Source organism: Marmota marmota, unplaced genomic scaffold (assembly GCF_001458135.2).
Source record: "Marmota marmota marmota unplaced genomic scaffold, marMar, whole genome shotgun sequence".
In the NCBI taxonomy this organism is placed as follows: Eukaryota; Metazoa; Chordata; class Mammalia; order Rodentia; family Sciuridae; genus Marmota; species Marmota marmota.
Window position 1 is genome coordinate 12,347,429 of NW_026000222.1, and position 15,972 is coordinate 12,363,400.

General features: G+C 35.6%; 1 protein-coding gene across 2 annotated transcripts in view; it reads right to left on the reverse strand.

Annotated features, from left to right (window-relative positions):
* Hydin (HYDIN axonemal central pair apparatus protein) overlaps window positions 1-15,972 on the reverse strand; it is a 380,287-nt gene that overhangs the window by 269,656 nt on the left and 94,659 nt on the right. The window contains exons 10-11 of one of the 2 annotated variants that reach the window (XM_048792466.1): window positions 14,007-14,131; window positions 372-573 (exon numbers count right to left, since the gene is read on the reverse strand). In XM_048792466.1, the coding sequence (XP_048648423.1) occupies window positions 372-573; window positions 14,007-14,131 (327 nt within the window). Of the gene's footprint in view, window positions 1-371; window positions 574-14,006; window positions 14,132-15,972 lie in introns of those variants that run through there. The other variant, XM_048792467.1, reaches the window with a different exon arrangement.

Here is a 15,972-nt window from a genome sequence, read left to right on the forward strand (position 1 = left end):
AGAAACTCTTTAATGGAAACTGATCAGCTGCTTAGGGTTTTTAAGAGGAATTCAGAACAAGTGCAATAGTTTTGAAAAAAGAGTGAAGAATGATATATTTGGTCTATAAAATCTACGCATTTCATCACCACTGAACTATAACTAGGTGAAGGTTAGTTGAGAATGGACAACGTTCTGTTCCACATAGCTCAGCTCAGATTCTTTAAATGAGCAGCTCCAAAACATCATCTTACTCTGGAACCAATTTATAAAACTTGGCATTGCTTGAGTTGGTGAGGAACTTTCTACAAAAGTCACTGATTTTTCAGGACTGAGTTTTACACCCATCCCCCACCCCCACCTGCTGCTTACAGGTGAGTTTTGCTACATACCTATACTTTTCTTTGTCCTCCTCTTCCTGGGTGGCAAACGCCTTCCACTGGAAATGGGCAATAATGTTACTGCGGTTGTGGATGGTCACAGTCCTCTGATTGGCCAGAGATATGTAGGTTTTCTCAATGATCAAGGAGTTTTTGTCCAGCCTTATATTCATGTCTACAGCAGCTCCATAGAGAGACACGTATATCCTTTCACCTAGGATTAACAAAGCACAAAAACACTCTAAGATTTATTCTAGAATAACCCTACTAGCCTTTACCTTTTTTTGAAGCTAAAGTCAGGAGACATAGCACAAGCACTAGACACTGCTCATACACCCCCACCCAACTCCATCAGCCCAGAGAACAGACGTGATAAGAAAATGCAAACCTGTGCTTGGTGCAGTTAGAGAAAATCGAACCATCATTCTTGGTTATTGTAAGAAATAGATAAAACATTAATTGTTGCCCTGGGTGTTCCAAGACATTTTCTTTTTCATAAATGGTTTTCAATCTTTCAACCTGACCAGGAGGGCAACTGGGTTCCAGAATTATAATCAGATGCCTCATCTTTAGCTCAGGTGTGAGCTGGCTTTCTGACTCTAAAGGGATCACGCCAAGCACACCTGGGAAGAACTACTCTGCATGAGAGGTTTAAAATGCAGTCAAAAACAGGGTCAGGAGAGAAGATTTCGTAACTTCAGAAACAAAAAAATCGAATATTTAAGAGGAATCTCCTCCCTAAGCAACAACAATGAAAACTAAATACATGCATAAAAAAACACACACATGCCCTTGCCATATCTGGTACTGGTTATGTAGAAAATAAAAATTAACAGCTACATTTAAAATTATTAATTTTTAGGTATTATATCACCTTTATTCAGCACAGCAGTAAGTCTCTGACTTCATTCACCTGGATTCTAAGTATACAAGACAGACCCCTGGGCTTTCAAAAAGGTACTAACCTATAAACTACACTCTGTTTGACCTCTGCAATGTGATAGCAAGTACATCACTCTACGTCAAATAGAAAAAGGAATAAAATACTGTGGGTGTTCTGTTGGTCTCTGCTGCTAAAGTTTTAATTCAAACTAGAAAGCATAATCACTTGGACCTTCACTTTCAGCAAACATTTCTGCTTTGTTTATTATGGTATAAACCAAATGCCCGTTTAGTGGCCCTTTGTGCATTCTAAAGTTCTTTAGATTCTATCACTTTGGATATGGCAAAACTTACCCCAAGGTTTAAAGAAAAAGAAAGCATCAAGGCTTTGATGCTAAAATTTTTTTAAATTTCTATTTCTATTATTATTTAAAATTTTTATTTCTAAAAATGTATACATGAATTCTAAATTTCAGATACTACAGAGCACAGACAGTGAGACAAAAATGCTTTTTTCCCCTTTATTCAACCTCAGGTATACTGTTTAGAGGTAAAAGCTCTCAATATTTCATGCACATCCTTCCCCCACAAATTTTAAACTTTTTAATGAGTAAAATTTAATGATCTTATAACTGAAAACTCATTGTTACTTTAATTTGCATACTCTTAATTATGGATGTTATTGAATACCTTTTTCATAAAATAAATGACTTGAGCTGAAAAAAGACCCTCCCCAAATGAAGGGACACTCAAAGGGCTATGCCTTCAAGATAAGAGTGAATTGGAAGTAGATTAGCCCTAAATATCCGAGTTAACTATCATGCAGGAATTGCCTATATATTGCAGAGAACTTCAAGCTCTGAGTTTGGCAGTAATTGACTAGTTTTTAACCCGAAATACTTGGAAGAAGAAACCGATTTCAGAGGGCAATATTTGCACCCTATGTTTCAAAATCATCAACATTCTTTTTTAAATCAGCCAGCCAAACATAATGAGACATGCAAAGAATTAAAACAACATGTGTTAGAATCAGTGACACAAGAAGAACAGAAATAGGCTCACAAAGAACCAGATACCCAAAGTCATCAGCTATAGACCATGCACTTGTTGTTATGCTGAATGTGTTTAAACAAACAATTGGATGCACTTGAAGCTATATCCAGAGAACAGGAAATCAAAAACTAAAAAATTCTAAAAGAACCAGGACTTATAGGAAAAAAACCAAAAAATTCTAGACTTAAAAAAAGAAAAACTACAAAGGAAAAGAAAAACTCAAAGGCATACTTAATATGAGAATTTTATTAGTCTTAATGAAAAAATAGTGAAATGGAAAATGGTTCAGAAAACATAAAAGGAAATATGAAGAAATAAAAACATGGAAAATACACATGAATGGATAAGAGATAAGGAAGATGACATAGGAATGTCTAAAAAGTACTTCAGTGGAAACTAAGAAGGAGGGGGGAAAGATAATGAAGCAAAGGCAATATTTCAGATGACTAAGAATTTTTTAGAATCAACTAAAAACATCAGTCCAGAATTCAAGAGGCCAAATGAAAGTCAATGGGATAAATTTTTAATTCATAAAGAACAAAATCATGGCATTTTCAGTTAAATGATGGCATTGGAGAAAATGCTAAGTGAAGTTAGCCAATCCCAAAAAAACAAATGCCGAATGTTTTCTCTGATATAGGAGGTTGACTCATAATGGGGTAGAGAGGGAGAGCACGGGAGGAATAGATGAATTAGAGTATAGTGGAGTAGGAGAGCATGGGAGGATTAGATGAATTCTAGAGAGGGAAGAGGGGTGGGAGGGAAAGGAAGGGGGAGAGGATTAGCAAGGATGTGTTAGACCAGGACGCAAGGAAAGACCACTGACTCCAATTAAAATCAAATTAAAGCAAGCTTATTATTTTGACCGGCGGGGCTGCCTCTCCCTCCCAAAACGGCGGGAACAAGACAGCCCAGCAGCTTTCCTGCAGCCCAGCTTTATAGCCCAGAAAGTTACACAAAGGGGGGTTACAGATAACAGAACTCTGACCAGCATCACACTAATGGTAGTTTACATTTTTTGCTGGCCCCAACATCAGAATTTATGAGGACCATTAGAGCCTCTGAGAGGGTCGTTGTCTGGCCAGGGAAGGCCAATATTTATGAGGTGTCACTAAAGTTTCAGAGAGGGCTGCTATCTGGTCAGAGAGCCAGGCATGGGTGAATTCAAGGCATGGGCAGGCATTCCAAGAAGGTTCAGAATTTGCAGTAATTTATAGTAAAGCTGAAATTATCTTTTCATGGCTTTGTGGCGAGATGCCCAATTTTAAGAAAAGATCAGGTTGGGTCTATCAGATGGTAGAATGTGATGGACATCATTATACAAAGTACATGTATGAAGACTAGAATTGGATCTCAACATACTTTATATACAGAGATAAGAAAAACTGTGGTATATATGTGTATTAAGAATTGTAATGCAAAAAAGTACATGTATGAAGACATAAAATGGCATGAACATATTTTATATACAGAGATATGAAAAATTGTGCTCTATATGTGTAATAAGAATTGTAATGCATTCCACTGCTGTTGGGTATTTAAAAAAATAAATAAAAGATAAAAAAAATTAATTCATACCTAAATACACTGCAGTAAAACTAGATAAAAGCAAAGACAAAGAAAATCTTGAAAACATCGAGAGAAAAGAGACAAATCATCTTGAAAGGATCCACAGTTGGAATTACTTCTGACTTTTTAACTTAATGAAAACAAAAACAACAGAATAACATTGTATTAACTTTGATGAAGGTGAAACAATGACAACCTACCATTCTACAAAAATTTCTATCCTTATTGTCTACAATTGTCTTGGTTTTGTCTTCACTTTTTAAGGATATTTTCAATGATAAAAGATTCTAAATTAGCATTGTTTTCTTCCAGCATTGAATAACTCCATTTTGTTGTTCTCTGATTTTCCTAATTTCAGCTGAAAAGTTTGCCATTAGTTTTCAGCATTAACATGAAGTTTGGTTTCCTTTGTTTTTGTACTATCACAAGTTTGCTCAGTTTTGTGAACATGTGCATCAATGTCATTGTTGTTTGGGGGAAAATTCTCAGTCAATATCTCAAAATATTCTTTTAGTTCCATTCATCCTCTCCTCCACTTCTGAGACTAGTGATATGTACATTGACTCTAACTATGTCCCACGGGGCTTTTGCTTTCTGTTTTTTTTTTTCTTCCCATTCATATTTGTTTCTCTCTGTGTGTTGCAGTTTGGGGATATTTATTTACCTGTCTTCAGGTTCACTAATCATTTCCTTCTGTAGCTATTCTTCTGTTAAATGTATATAATTAACTGTTAATTTTCAACAATATATTTTCCAGTATAACACTGTTATTAAATTCTGAGGAAGAGAAAACAAGCAGGCCAATCTGAAGGCTAACTGTTCTTCTGAATATCAATGTAAAAATTCTAAATAAAGTTAGATATCATAATCCATCACCACATTAAAAGAATAATACTTCATAACCAAGTGGAGTTTATTTAGGAATGCAATGATGGCTCACTATTAGAAAATTTATCTTCATTGATGCTGGAAAAGAATTTCACAAAATTCAAAACACAGTTTTAAACAGCATTATTTTGAATAGCATTATTCTTAATAACAGGAGAATGGAAAAAGCTAAAGTATCCACCAAGAAAAGGTGGTTAAATAATTTGTGCTTCATCTAAAAGCAGATACCGTCCAAGTGTGAAAGGTATACAGTAAGGAAAGATCTCCAGGACTCATGATTAAGTGGAAAAGGCAATGTGTAGAACAATTTATATAGAATGTTATTTTGTATCAGGAAAATAAGTGTGTGTATTCAGGTTTGCATGTATTTGCATAATCCATTGAAAGGACATCCACGAAACTAATGAAACCAGAGTGGGATTTGGTGAATGTACCAGTGTGGAAACAAGATCTTTCAATATGTAATTTTAAACATTGCTTTAAGTTTGAGCATCACCCATCAAAAAACTAAAGTGAAAAAGGATTTAAAGACCCCTCAATAAATATGTAAAATTGCTAAATGGCACTAGCAGTGCAAGAAATATAAAATAAAATAATATGCTGTCTCATAACCATCAATTTAACAAACAAACAAAAAATCAAGCAATTTGACAATACAGTTTTGGCAATATATCAGCAAGGATATGTAAAAATAAGAATTTTCATATACTGCTGATAAAAGCATGAATTGGTATAGTCACTTGACAAACCAACTTAGTATTCAGTGTATCTCAGGATAAATTATCCTTATAACTCAACAATTGCCCTTGTAGGTATTTACCCCAAGAAAAACTCTCACACAACTGCAGAAGGCTAATGTACAAAGATGCTCAATGCAGCATTGTCTGTAAGAGAACAAAACAAAACATAACAACAACAACAAAACAAAAACAAAAATAGGAACAGCCTAAATATTTAAGGGAGAACAGACAGATAAATTATATTACTTTCACATCCTGAAATGTGGCACTTAATCAAACTAAATCAGAACAATGTGTATCTATGTATTTAAATCTTTAAAACACCATGTTCAGTGGAAAATAAAAGAAGCAAATCAGAGAATGGTATCTGCAGTGTAATACAATTTATGTGAAGTTTAAAAACGATCAAGATATCACTATACATTGTTTATGGATAAGTAAATTTGTAGGAATAGCATAAAAATGCACCCAACGCAGCTCTTCTAAGGAGTAAGATTTGGGGATTGGATCAGAAAAGAGTAATGCAGTAGCTTTAACCCAATAATCAGTTGAATTATCCCCCAAAAATGAAAGCCCTGAAAGAACTGCATATGGCAAAATGTTGAAATGAACTAAATAAAACAGGTGTTGATTTCATTATTCTCTATGCTTTTGTGGTTATTTGAAATATTTCATTGTTTAAAATTGAATCAAAAAAGATCCAAGGGCTTATTTCACACAAATCTAAGGGGTAGGGGACTAATATCATCAATTTGAGTTGGTTACAGCAAAAATGTTCCTTCCCAGAAATACAGCAAGAGCTATTATATTTTTTTCAAGAACCATCTAATATTAATTTTTGTTCACTGCTATTTCCTCTCCTCCCAATCATCAGATCCACCAAGAGAAGGAAGCAATAACTCTTCTTCTGTCCTCAAAGCCGTTGAGGTACTCGATTTTTACACCTACTTGCATAAAGACAACCTTACGAGGGGCACCCAGCTACTTAGAAGACTAATAGGATGGAGGCTTAGTTGCCCCTGTGGGAACAGAGAGGGCTGCCATGTCTCAGTATGATCATTTTTTGTGCCCTTGGAGAGCTGTTCCCACTCTGGTTTGGTTTCTGGAGTTGAATGCTGCAATCATTGTAGATGGGGTTAGCCGCATCATTTATTATGTCCCAGTAAAGATATATTTTGTGGAAGGTCTCATTACCTTCTTGCCAGTTTCACTACTATCAATCAAGCAGAAACAAATATGAACAAAACTAATTTTACAACAATAAATGTGAAGCTAGCTATATACACAATACATCTCATACTGTAGTCTCAGGACTTTCAGACAGCAGAGGACACTAAATAAAATATATGAGTGGAGCCATAGATTCTCCAGGGAATAGGTTCATGGAAAGAGTGTTTCCCATCTCTTGGTTGCAGCAGGGTCAAATTCACCACCATAGTGTACTGCTGAACCAAATTTCTTTGGAAGTACCCTTTTCCTTGTTCAGGAAACTGAAATTAAGCAACTTGACTGAGCTTACACAGCAAAGCCAAAATTGGTATTATCAATCTGTAGAGGCAACATAGATCTGTAGGGAGTACATTAACTTTAGCGGATCCCAAATCCCAAAGCTGGGTTCAAATTCCAGCTTTACTTAGGTGTAAAGTCATTAAACTCAGTATACTCATCTCAAAAAATGAAGTTTAAAAACTGTCCTCTAATTTCCCTCTAAATACTAACACCTAATGATTAGACAGTCTTGCCTTGTTAGGCAATTGAGAGAAACCTCATCCCACCCCCTAAACAATGTCTGACAATCAGGGATTGTCCTAACTTCTGCTAGTCCCTACCCTAAGACATGGAATAAGGAATGAAGAAAAGAAAACTAGGTCAAGGAAGGTTTCCATAGTCTCTAAAACCACCTCAAAACATTTGTTTCTTTTGCAACAACTATGTTTTGCTAGATTTTCTAATTATAATGGCACACATTCATACTTAATTGTGATAACCACATAACTGAAACAAAGTTCGTGCAGGCAATTTCGCACAGATATATTTAGATATTATTTAGTAGTTTTAACTTGCAAAGTATATCACACTCCATTACTTACTATATCATACTTCATTATTCCTTTTATTGGCCTTTACTAGGAAAAAAAGAAATTCTTTATGGTTTTAGAAAGTATACTAAAATAAAATACATAAATGACCATAAAACTGCCCTGTGAAGTACTAATATTATGATTGCTTATATATTTAATAATAGAACATCATCACACCTTTGGGGGGAAAAGCCTACCAGTCAACTTCTGACTCCTAAACTCAAATATCTCCTTTTCATTAAGAGGCATAACACTTTTTAAAGTGCTGAATAAGCATATCAGCGCTATTTCCTGATTATGCCAATGGTTAATGTCCTCTAAGGTGACAGTAACCTCACCAGGCACTTAAGAAGAAAAAACTGCTGCACTCCTATTTCTAGTACTCATTCAAGTCACCAAACGTTCAGGAAGAATGCCATTTTCAAAGCTTGCTCTGAATACTGATATCTGCATGAATCCTTCAGATTATGTAAAGTTTCTCACTACTCAGTTGAAAATTGAAAGACTTAAGCAATTAACCATTTGTTTCTTAAGAGTCAAATAACCTTCCCTTCTGAATGACAGAGCTGTGCACCAGTTCTGTTTTTGTTTTCACTGTGTTGGCACCAACGTAGCCTGGAGTCGTCATATCTTTAATCTCTTCTAGAGAGGGTGGGTTTATAAAAGATACCACATTCCTTCAGTGCTTTCACGGTTTTAAATTATAATTAAAAGGCAACAGAATCATTTCTGTGGCAAACTCAGTTGCCTAAATAAACTTGATAATACCCCACAGGGAGAAAGAAGGAAGAAGGAGGGAAGAATTCTAATTCAGGAAAAGTTAAGGATGGTGGAATATGATAGACATCATCATCCAAAGTCCATGTATGAGGACACGAATTGGTGTCAACATACTTTATATACAACCAGAGATATGAAAAACTTTGCCATATACATGTAATAAGAATTGTAATGCATTCCATTGTCATTTTATCTTTTTAAAAAATCAATAAAAAAGAAATATCAGATATTAGTGAAGCATTATACGTGAACTCCTTAAGTTCTAGGGCACTGGTTTGAACTCTTTATCAGAAAAAGCAAAGTAATCTCCCAGCTGATTTTATCAAGAATATAAAGTAAAGGACATGATGGAACAAACACAGCTGTTTGAGACTTGACTGAGTACTTCCCACTGGTGAGACCATCAAGAAAGTGTGAAGAAGAGACTTTCAACAATAATCCATATTAAATTTCCCTCCTCCAATCAATTCATACTTCCAATAGCTGCAGAAAGTTCAAGAAATGCTTATTTAATGAAATGGGAAGCCCATTATCACAGCTACTTAGAAAAGCTCCACAATTAATGATGTAAAGGCATTCATTACTGTCTTTCATTAATAGAAGGTTATAGGTTCTGGTCATTGATGACCACAATACAGATGAAAGTATGTTCTTATCAGCAGTTCATTTTATGTAAGGAAAAATGCTACAGAACATTTCACCTCTGTTTTCAATCTTCAGAGAAAAAAAAAACTTCATTCATTTACCAAACTTAATATAAGAACCTCAGGGTGTGGAGACCAATTTCTGCAAGCAATTAAACTTTAATATACAAATATTCATTGTATATTCATTAACCTACCTCTCCTTTAGCAGAAGACTAAAAATATGAGCATAATTCCATATACTTATTTAAAAGTAAAGTATGGATCCAGGGCCTTTGGGAGAATGCAGCTGTTTTTCAAAGATAACAGATTGAGGGAGTAAAAGTGTAGACAAGGGAGACATCCAAGATGGTACAAAGGGCAGTGCCCAGGAGTTAAGAGTGAGTCTGAGTTCGAACTGTGCTTTTACTAGTCATGAGACCTGGGCAAGCCACTCAATTTCATAGGGATTTAGTTTTTCATCTCTAAAAATCTAAGGACTGGAATCAATTATCATTGAAGTCTCTCTCAAGTTTTTATAAGTTAAGCTCTAATTTATTTGGTCTCAAAACCTAACCAAATAATTTTTTTTGAGATTATATCCCCAGCATACAAAGATTTATTGATTTATAAATTATATCCATATACTAGAGTTTTTTTTCCTATGTCAAATGTATTAAAAACACACTGAAACTATTAAAAAGGATGAGATAAAGAGGAAATAAATAATATTTTAAAGGTGATTTAACATTATTTGCCAACAATTAATTATTTTCGAAAAGGATTGACTATTCTTTTTCAAACTCCTGGTTTAAAACCTGTGATATAATGACCCGAGGTAATTCAAAGTTCACATTTTTTTCTGATACTTAGTTTTAGGGACTGACATAAACAAAACTTTTCCCTCACAAAGATGTGGAAATCCAGATGGAAAAAAATTTCATCACTTAGTTTATTAACACTCATTATTTTTCAACTTCATACACTATCAACACTAATAACACAAAGCCTGTAGTTAGAACTCACCTAATACTGTTCCCAGAGAGGTAACAACCCCTTAATAGTCTGTTAGAAACTTCAAACTCAAATAATTTCATTCAACATAAAAGGATTGTTTGAATGGTGCGATTATAAGATAAAGATTTTTCAGACTGGATTAAAAAAAAAAACACCTGGTGACACTTCCAAATGTCACATTTTAAACATGAAGACATAGAAGAGTTGAAAGTGAGATGATGAACAGAATATACTATGTCCACACTAATCAAAAGAGAGTTCTACACTACATAAATGTCAGATCAAGTAGACTTTACTGTCAGAAATCTTACTGAAGATGAAGAGATATTTCACAATGGTTAAATGGCTAATTCAACAGGAAGTTCTACTAATCCTAAATGTGTACATACCAATTATCATAGCCTCCAAGTATGTTAAGTGGAAATTAATAACACTAGATCCTTAATCATAGGTGCAGATTTTAATAGCATCTCACAATAACAGGTAAAATACGGAGACAAAAATTTAATACAGATATAGACTAAATGACATGATTGTGAACAACCTTGACCTAATTGACATTTATAGAACTTGTACCTTTTTCAAGTACATGACAATATCAACCGAAATGGAACACATTCTGGGCTATAATGTAAGTCCTAATTAACTTCAGGGCCTGAAATCCTATTGAATTTGCCTTCTGACACAGGAGGAAATAAACTAGAAATCAGTAACAAAAAGATAACTACAGAGTTTCCTAGTATTTTAATCTTAATCAACATATTGCTAACTAGCCCATGGGTCAAAGAAAAATTAAAATAGAAATTATAAAGTACTTTCAAGTAAGTGTTAAGGAAAATGAAACATGTAAAAGTACATGAGTTGAAGACTAATTTAGCTTAAGAGGAAAAAAATTTGACTTATTATAAAAAGAAAGAACGTTAAAAATCAATGCTCTGATCATCCCTTCCAAGTTGAGAAAAAAAATACAAGAAATGAATCCTGAAGAAAATAGAGGGAATGAGATAACAAAGAAGAGACAACAATAAAATTGAAAATAAATAAAAGATAAAAATCAACTAAAAGTTGGTTCTTTAATAAACTAATAAAACTAATAGAGTCATAACAATACAGATCAAGATAAAAAAAAAGACAAGTGGAGATACAAATTACTCATATAATGAAAAGTGGAAAGACTCAAAGATCCCAGTTACATTACAAAGATTATGAATGGCTATTCTGAAATAATTTTATGCTGATGAATTTTAAGATTTCACATTATATGGAAATTTCTTTGGGAAAACAGTTTAAGAATTTGAATCAATTACTAAAGTCCTGCACTTCTTAAGAAAAAAGATGATTTGAACAATGAATTCTTCAATCATTTAAAAAAGTAATAACACACACACACACACACACAAGCTTTTCCAGAGAATAAAATCAGAGAATAATTCTGAGCTTCTTGTTTCATAAGACCAATTTGTTTTGTCATACCAAAACCTGATAAGGTCATTACAAGAAAAGAAAATTACAGGCCAAGTTTTCTCATGGATGTCACATTCTCAAACAAAATGTTAGCAAATAATCCAGCAATTTATTAAAATAATAGTATTAAAACACTGAGTTCATCCAAGAATTTAGCATTTCAAATCAGTCACTGCATTGGAAGAATAGAAGTGCAATAATAGATGCCAATGTCAATAAATACACAAAAAGTATTGGGCATCTTTTACTACCCATTCAAGATTAAAAGATTCCGAAATCTAGGGAGTGAAGGGAATGCTCTTAATCTGACACTGAATCTACTAAAACCCCCAACATCAAACATCAAACTGGAATAAACTCTAGTCAGTGTTCCAGAACAAGACAGTGAGAACTGAGAAGAACCAGTAACATGTATAAGGGAAAAGAAAAAGAGACACACGGCCCCTCCTCATGCATGCACACAGCTCAATCAGAGATGGATCACTGACTTAAATACCGACACTAAAACTATATATAACCTTTGAAGAAGCAAAGACAAGAGAATCTATTCATGATCTTGGAGAAGGCAAACCCTTTTTAACAAGGAAGCAAAAAGCATTATTCTGAAAAGAAAAAAAAATAGTCAACGTGGATTTCACCAAAATTAAAAAGTTATTGCTCATCAAGAAATATCACCAAGGAAATGAAAAGGCAAGTTATAGACTGGGGGAAAAGATGAATAATACATAGATCTACCAAATGACTAGTATTTAGAGTATCCAGTTATACTAGATACTTAAAAATTAATAACAGAAGGGAAAAAGGAGCAGAAATCTTAAATGGACACTTAAATAGATATCGAAATAGCTCAAAAGCACGCAGAAAGGTATTCAACATCATTAATCATTAGGAAAACAAAAATTAAAACCAAAACAATATTTATTGGCAAGAATGAGAAGCAATTGGAATGCTCACACTTCATTGGTGGAAATGCAAAATGACAGGAGTACCTTGGAAAACTGAGCTCTGCTTTTATATGTCTACAAGGGTCAAAAGTGTCCTATTTCATCTAAGCTAGTTCAAATTGGGCTTCTCTTGCCGGTAGCCAGTGAACCATGGCTAACACTAACAGGTAAAAACAGGTTATGTGTTGTAATGCTGGGCCACATGGAGCCAGGACCACTAAACTATAGGTCATGAGGCAGGGGCTTGAGTTGTCCTGCTTAGATGCATACTCACAGAGCCAGCAACTCTGAACTGTCAGCTAGATGTCATTTATAACTCTTTCCTTTGCTGTGTACTTCTGTTTTCTCCCTACAAGCAGATTCTCTGGTTAAATCAACAACAAATGGGTAAAACTTCAATAGATGAATGGATAAGGAAATGTGATTTATATATATATATATATATATTTTTTTTTCATTAAATGGAATATTACTCAGCTTTAAAGAAGAATGAAATTATGGCATTTGCCAGTAAATGGATGGAGTTGGAGAATATCATGCTAAGTGGAATAAGCCAATCCCAAATAACCAAAGTCTGATTTTTATCTAATATGTGGATGCTAATTCATAATAAGGGGGTGAATACTAGAGAAAAATAGAGTTACCTTAGATTAGTTAGAGGGGGTGAAAGGAGGGGAGGGGACATTGGGATAGGAAGGATAGTAGAACGAAACAGACATTATTACTTTATGTATGTATGTATCACATGGGTCATGTAGTCCTATATATATATTTATATACATATATATATGTATATATATAAAATATATATAGGACTACATGACCCATGTGATTCTATAACATATATAATCAGAAAAATGAGAAATTATACCCATCTCTGTATGATATATCAAAGTGCATAAATGCATTCTACTGTCATGTATAACTAATTAAAACAAATTTTAAAAAGCGAAATGAGAAACAAATGAGAAAAATCATAAAGTAAGAAAAGGGAATGATAAAATATTAATTTGAAAATGAGCTTTTGAGATGGCATAATGTCCATGCAGGCTACTGTTTATAAGTTAAATAATTGTGAAAATAATGTGATTTCATGATTACATAGGTGTGGCCAAGAAAATGCTAGTGGTGATGATTACCATCCTACATTCCTATAGTTATTAAGTAAGATGTCTGCATGTTCTAAAGACTGAAGTAACTGGATCTTACATAGGTGACTAATGGACACATACAAAACATTTTGAGCTTGGACATATATTTTTAAAATGTTACACAAATACAACAGTAAGTCAAATGGAAAACCCATGGGGGTATCCATTAATTCAAGTTTTCATTCACATGGATCTAGCCTCACCCACCTGTATAACTTTGGGTCTAATTTCTTTCCTGAGCACAGTATTCCTCAGGCTTTCAAGCGCTGGGGAATAGATGAGATTTATATCTGGCTCAACATCTTTTCCAATGAAGACATTTGTTCTTCTGTTCTTTACCTCGTGGATCTTAGCTTACTCTGATACAGTCAAACACTGTTTCTAGTTGATCTTCATTACATCTCCCACCTGACCTTTCTTAATGTGTTGAATTCTAAACGGAGAATAGCCCATACCTGTGTCATAACACACGACAAGCCTCCCACTGTGATTGCCAATGGTCTGCGGCTCAAACTCTACTTCCAGTTGCGTGGACTCCCCCACGTTAAGAATTCCATCCGTGGGCTTCACAGAGAAAGGCCTGCAACAGGTATGGAGATACAGCATCAGAGCACACTTCGAACCCGTGTGAGAGGAGGAGAGGAGACGCACGTCAGGTCGGACACAGCAGCTTCAGGGTTCAGTAGGAAAGTATGCCCTTCTCCCTAATGTGAAAGAACTTCAGCTTTAATGTTAAAATAACAGTAACAGATCAGCAAACATGAGAGAAACTTAAATGATGGGATAATATTCTTGTTTGTGTCCTTGCCGTTCATCCCTTCTTTTAACATTCATGGAGTATTCCTGCTGGGCTCTTGCATTGGGTTAGGGTGACAGCAAACAAATAAAGTCCAGTCTGTGTCCTCCAGACTAAGATTTCATTAAGGGACAGACTTAAAACGTGTATGCAAAGCTGTGGCTTCCAAGGGGTAAAACATCAAATTTCATGAAGTCCTGTGGACAGAGGGTACCATAGTAGAAAAACATACCCAAAAGGAAAGTGATGGTATAAGAAATTCCAAAGACAGTTTAACAAAGATCTATTTTAAGGGGGTGGTGGGAGGAGTATAGGGAACTACCAGAAATGATGCAATAGCCCAGGGTTAGTAGCAGTTGAGCTGTCACCATCTCTAGGCCCAAAGGACCATGGGGAAGGAATGATTTTGAAACCCACATGAGAGTCCTTAAGAGAAGCCCCCTTGCGAGGGGCAAGGAACCTTAGTCAAAGGAGATGGCCAGCCCAGGTGGGCCCACAGTGAACACAGTGGGGTAAAATCAGCCTGCCCAAGTGCCTGTGGGGACTGTCCTTGGCTGAGGCCATCCAGAAGCCAGAAGGCACTTGGGCCTGTTGACCCAGGCACAGAGGTCAGCTTCCTGGACAAGAAGAGGCAGCAGGAAGGCAGAGAGTGCATTTGGAAATCAAGCAGGATAAGGTCTATGCTTTCATAATAGAATATGGGGGTGCATTGTGGGGAGTGAGTGTGGTTTGGGGAACAGCAAACGGTTTTGCCTAATTGTCCTGGAAGGTACTATCAAAAGAGAAGCCGGATCTGATCATGAAGTACCTTAAATAACTTATGGAGTTCTTCCTTCTAAATAGGAAACTCAGGCCATTTAATTATTTTCACGGTCCATTTCACTTCTTTAAATTGCTAGTTTTTCAAAGTAATGTGTTGTACAATCTATCTGGCAGGCAAAGCTGTTTCTGATTATTTACTTCGATCACAACAGTTTTCAGAGTCATCATTCCTTAAATATTTGCTTTAGATAATGAACTCAGTTCCAGAAAACCTAAGCTTTCTGTTATGAGGGTACAGAGCTTCTGGCCAGGCTAAGGCTGGGTGGTACCTAAGATTCTTCTTGCGGGACCCCTCGAGCCTCTTGGCACTGGTGCCTCGGGGGCAGTTTTTAATTTTCTCTGGTGCTCTCTACTCTGATGTCCTTTCCTTTCACTTCTTGACATCCCCCTTCTTTTTTCTGTCCTTCCCTCTACTCCTTGTCCCTATTCTATTGCAAGCACCAGGCATTGCCGTAGAGGCCCCTTGGAGTGGAGGTTCCAGAGGCCAGGTGGGAGCGAGTCCCAATGCATCGAGTCCACAACCCTGCTCTGCCATGACCTTCAGTTTCCTTATCTACAGAGCAAGGGCCATGATGCACCTACTTCGTAGAGTTATATTGCAGACTAAAGGGATCAGGACAGGTAAAGTGCTTGGAATAGTGGCTGGCACGTAGGAGATGCTGTGTAAGGGCTTATTATTATGTTTGTTATTGCTGTTTTTATCTCCCTCACTGGCAGTTCTGAGGTACTGGAAGACAAACCTGAGGATGAGTTTGGGTGTTAAGACAAGTTCAAGCTTGTTATCATTCTCCCCTCCGTCCTTC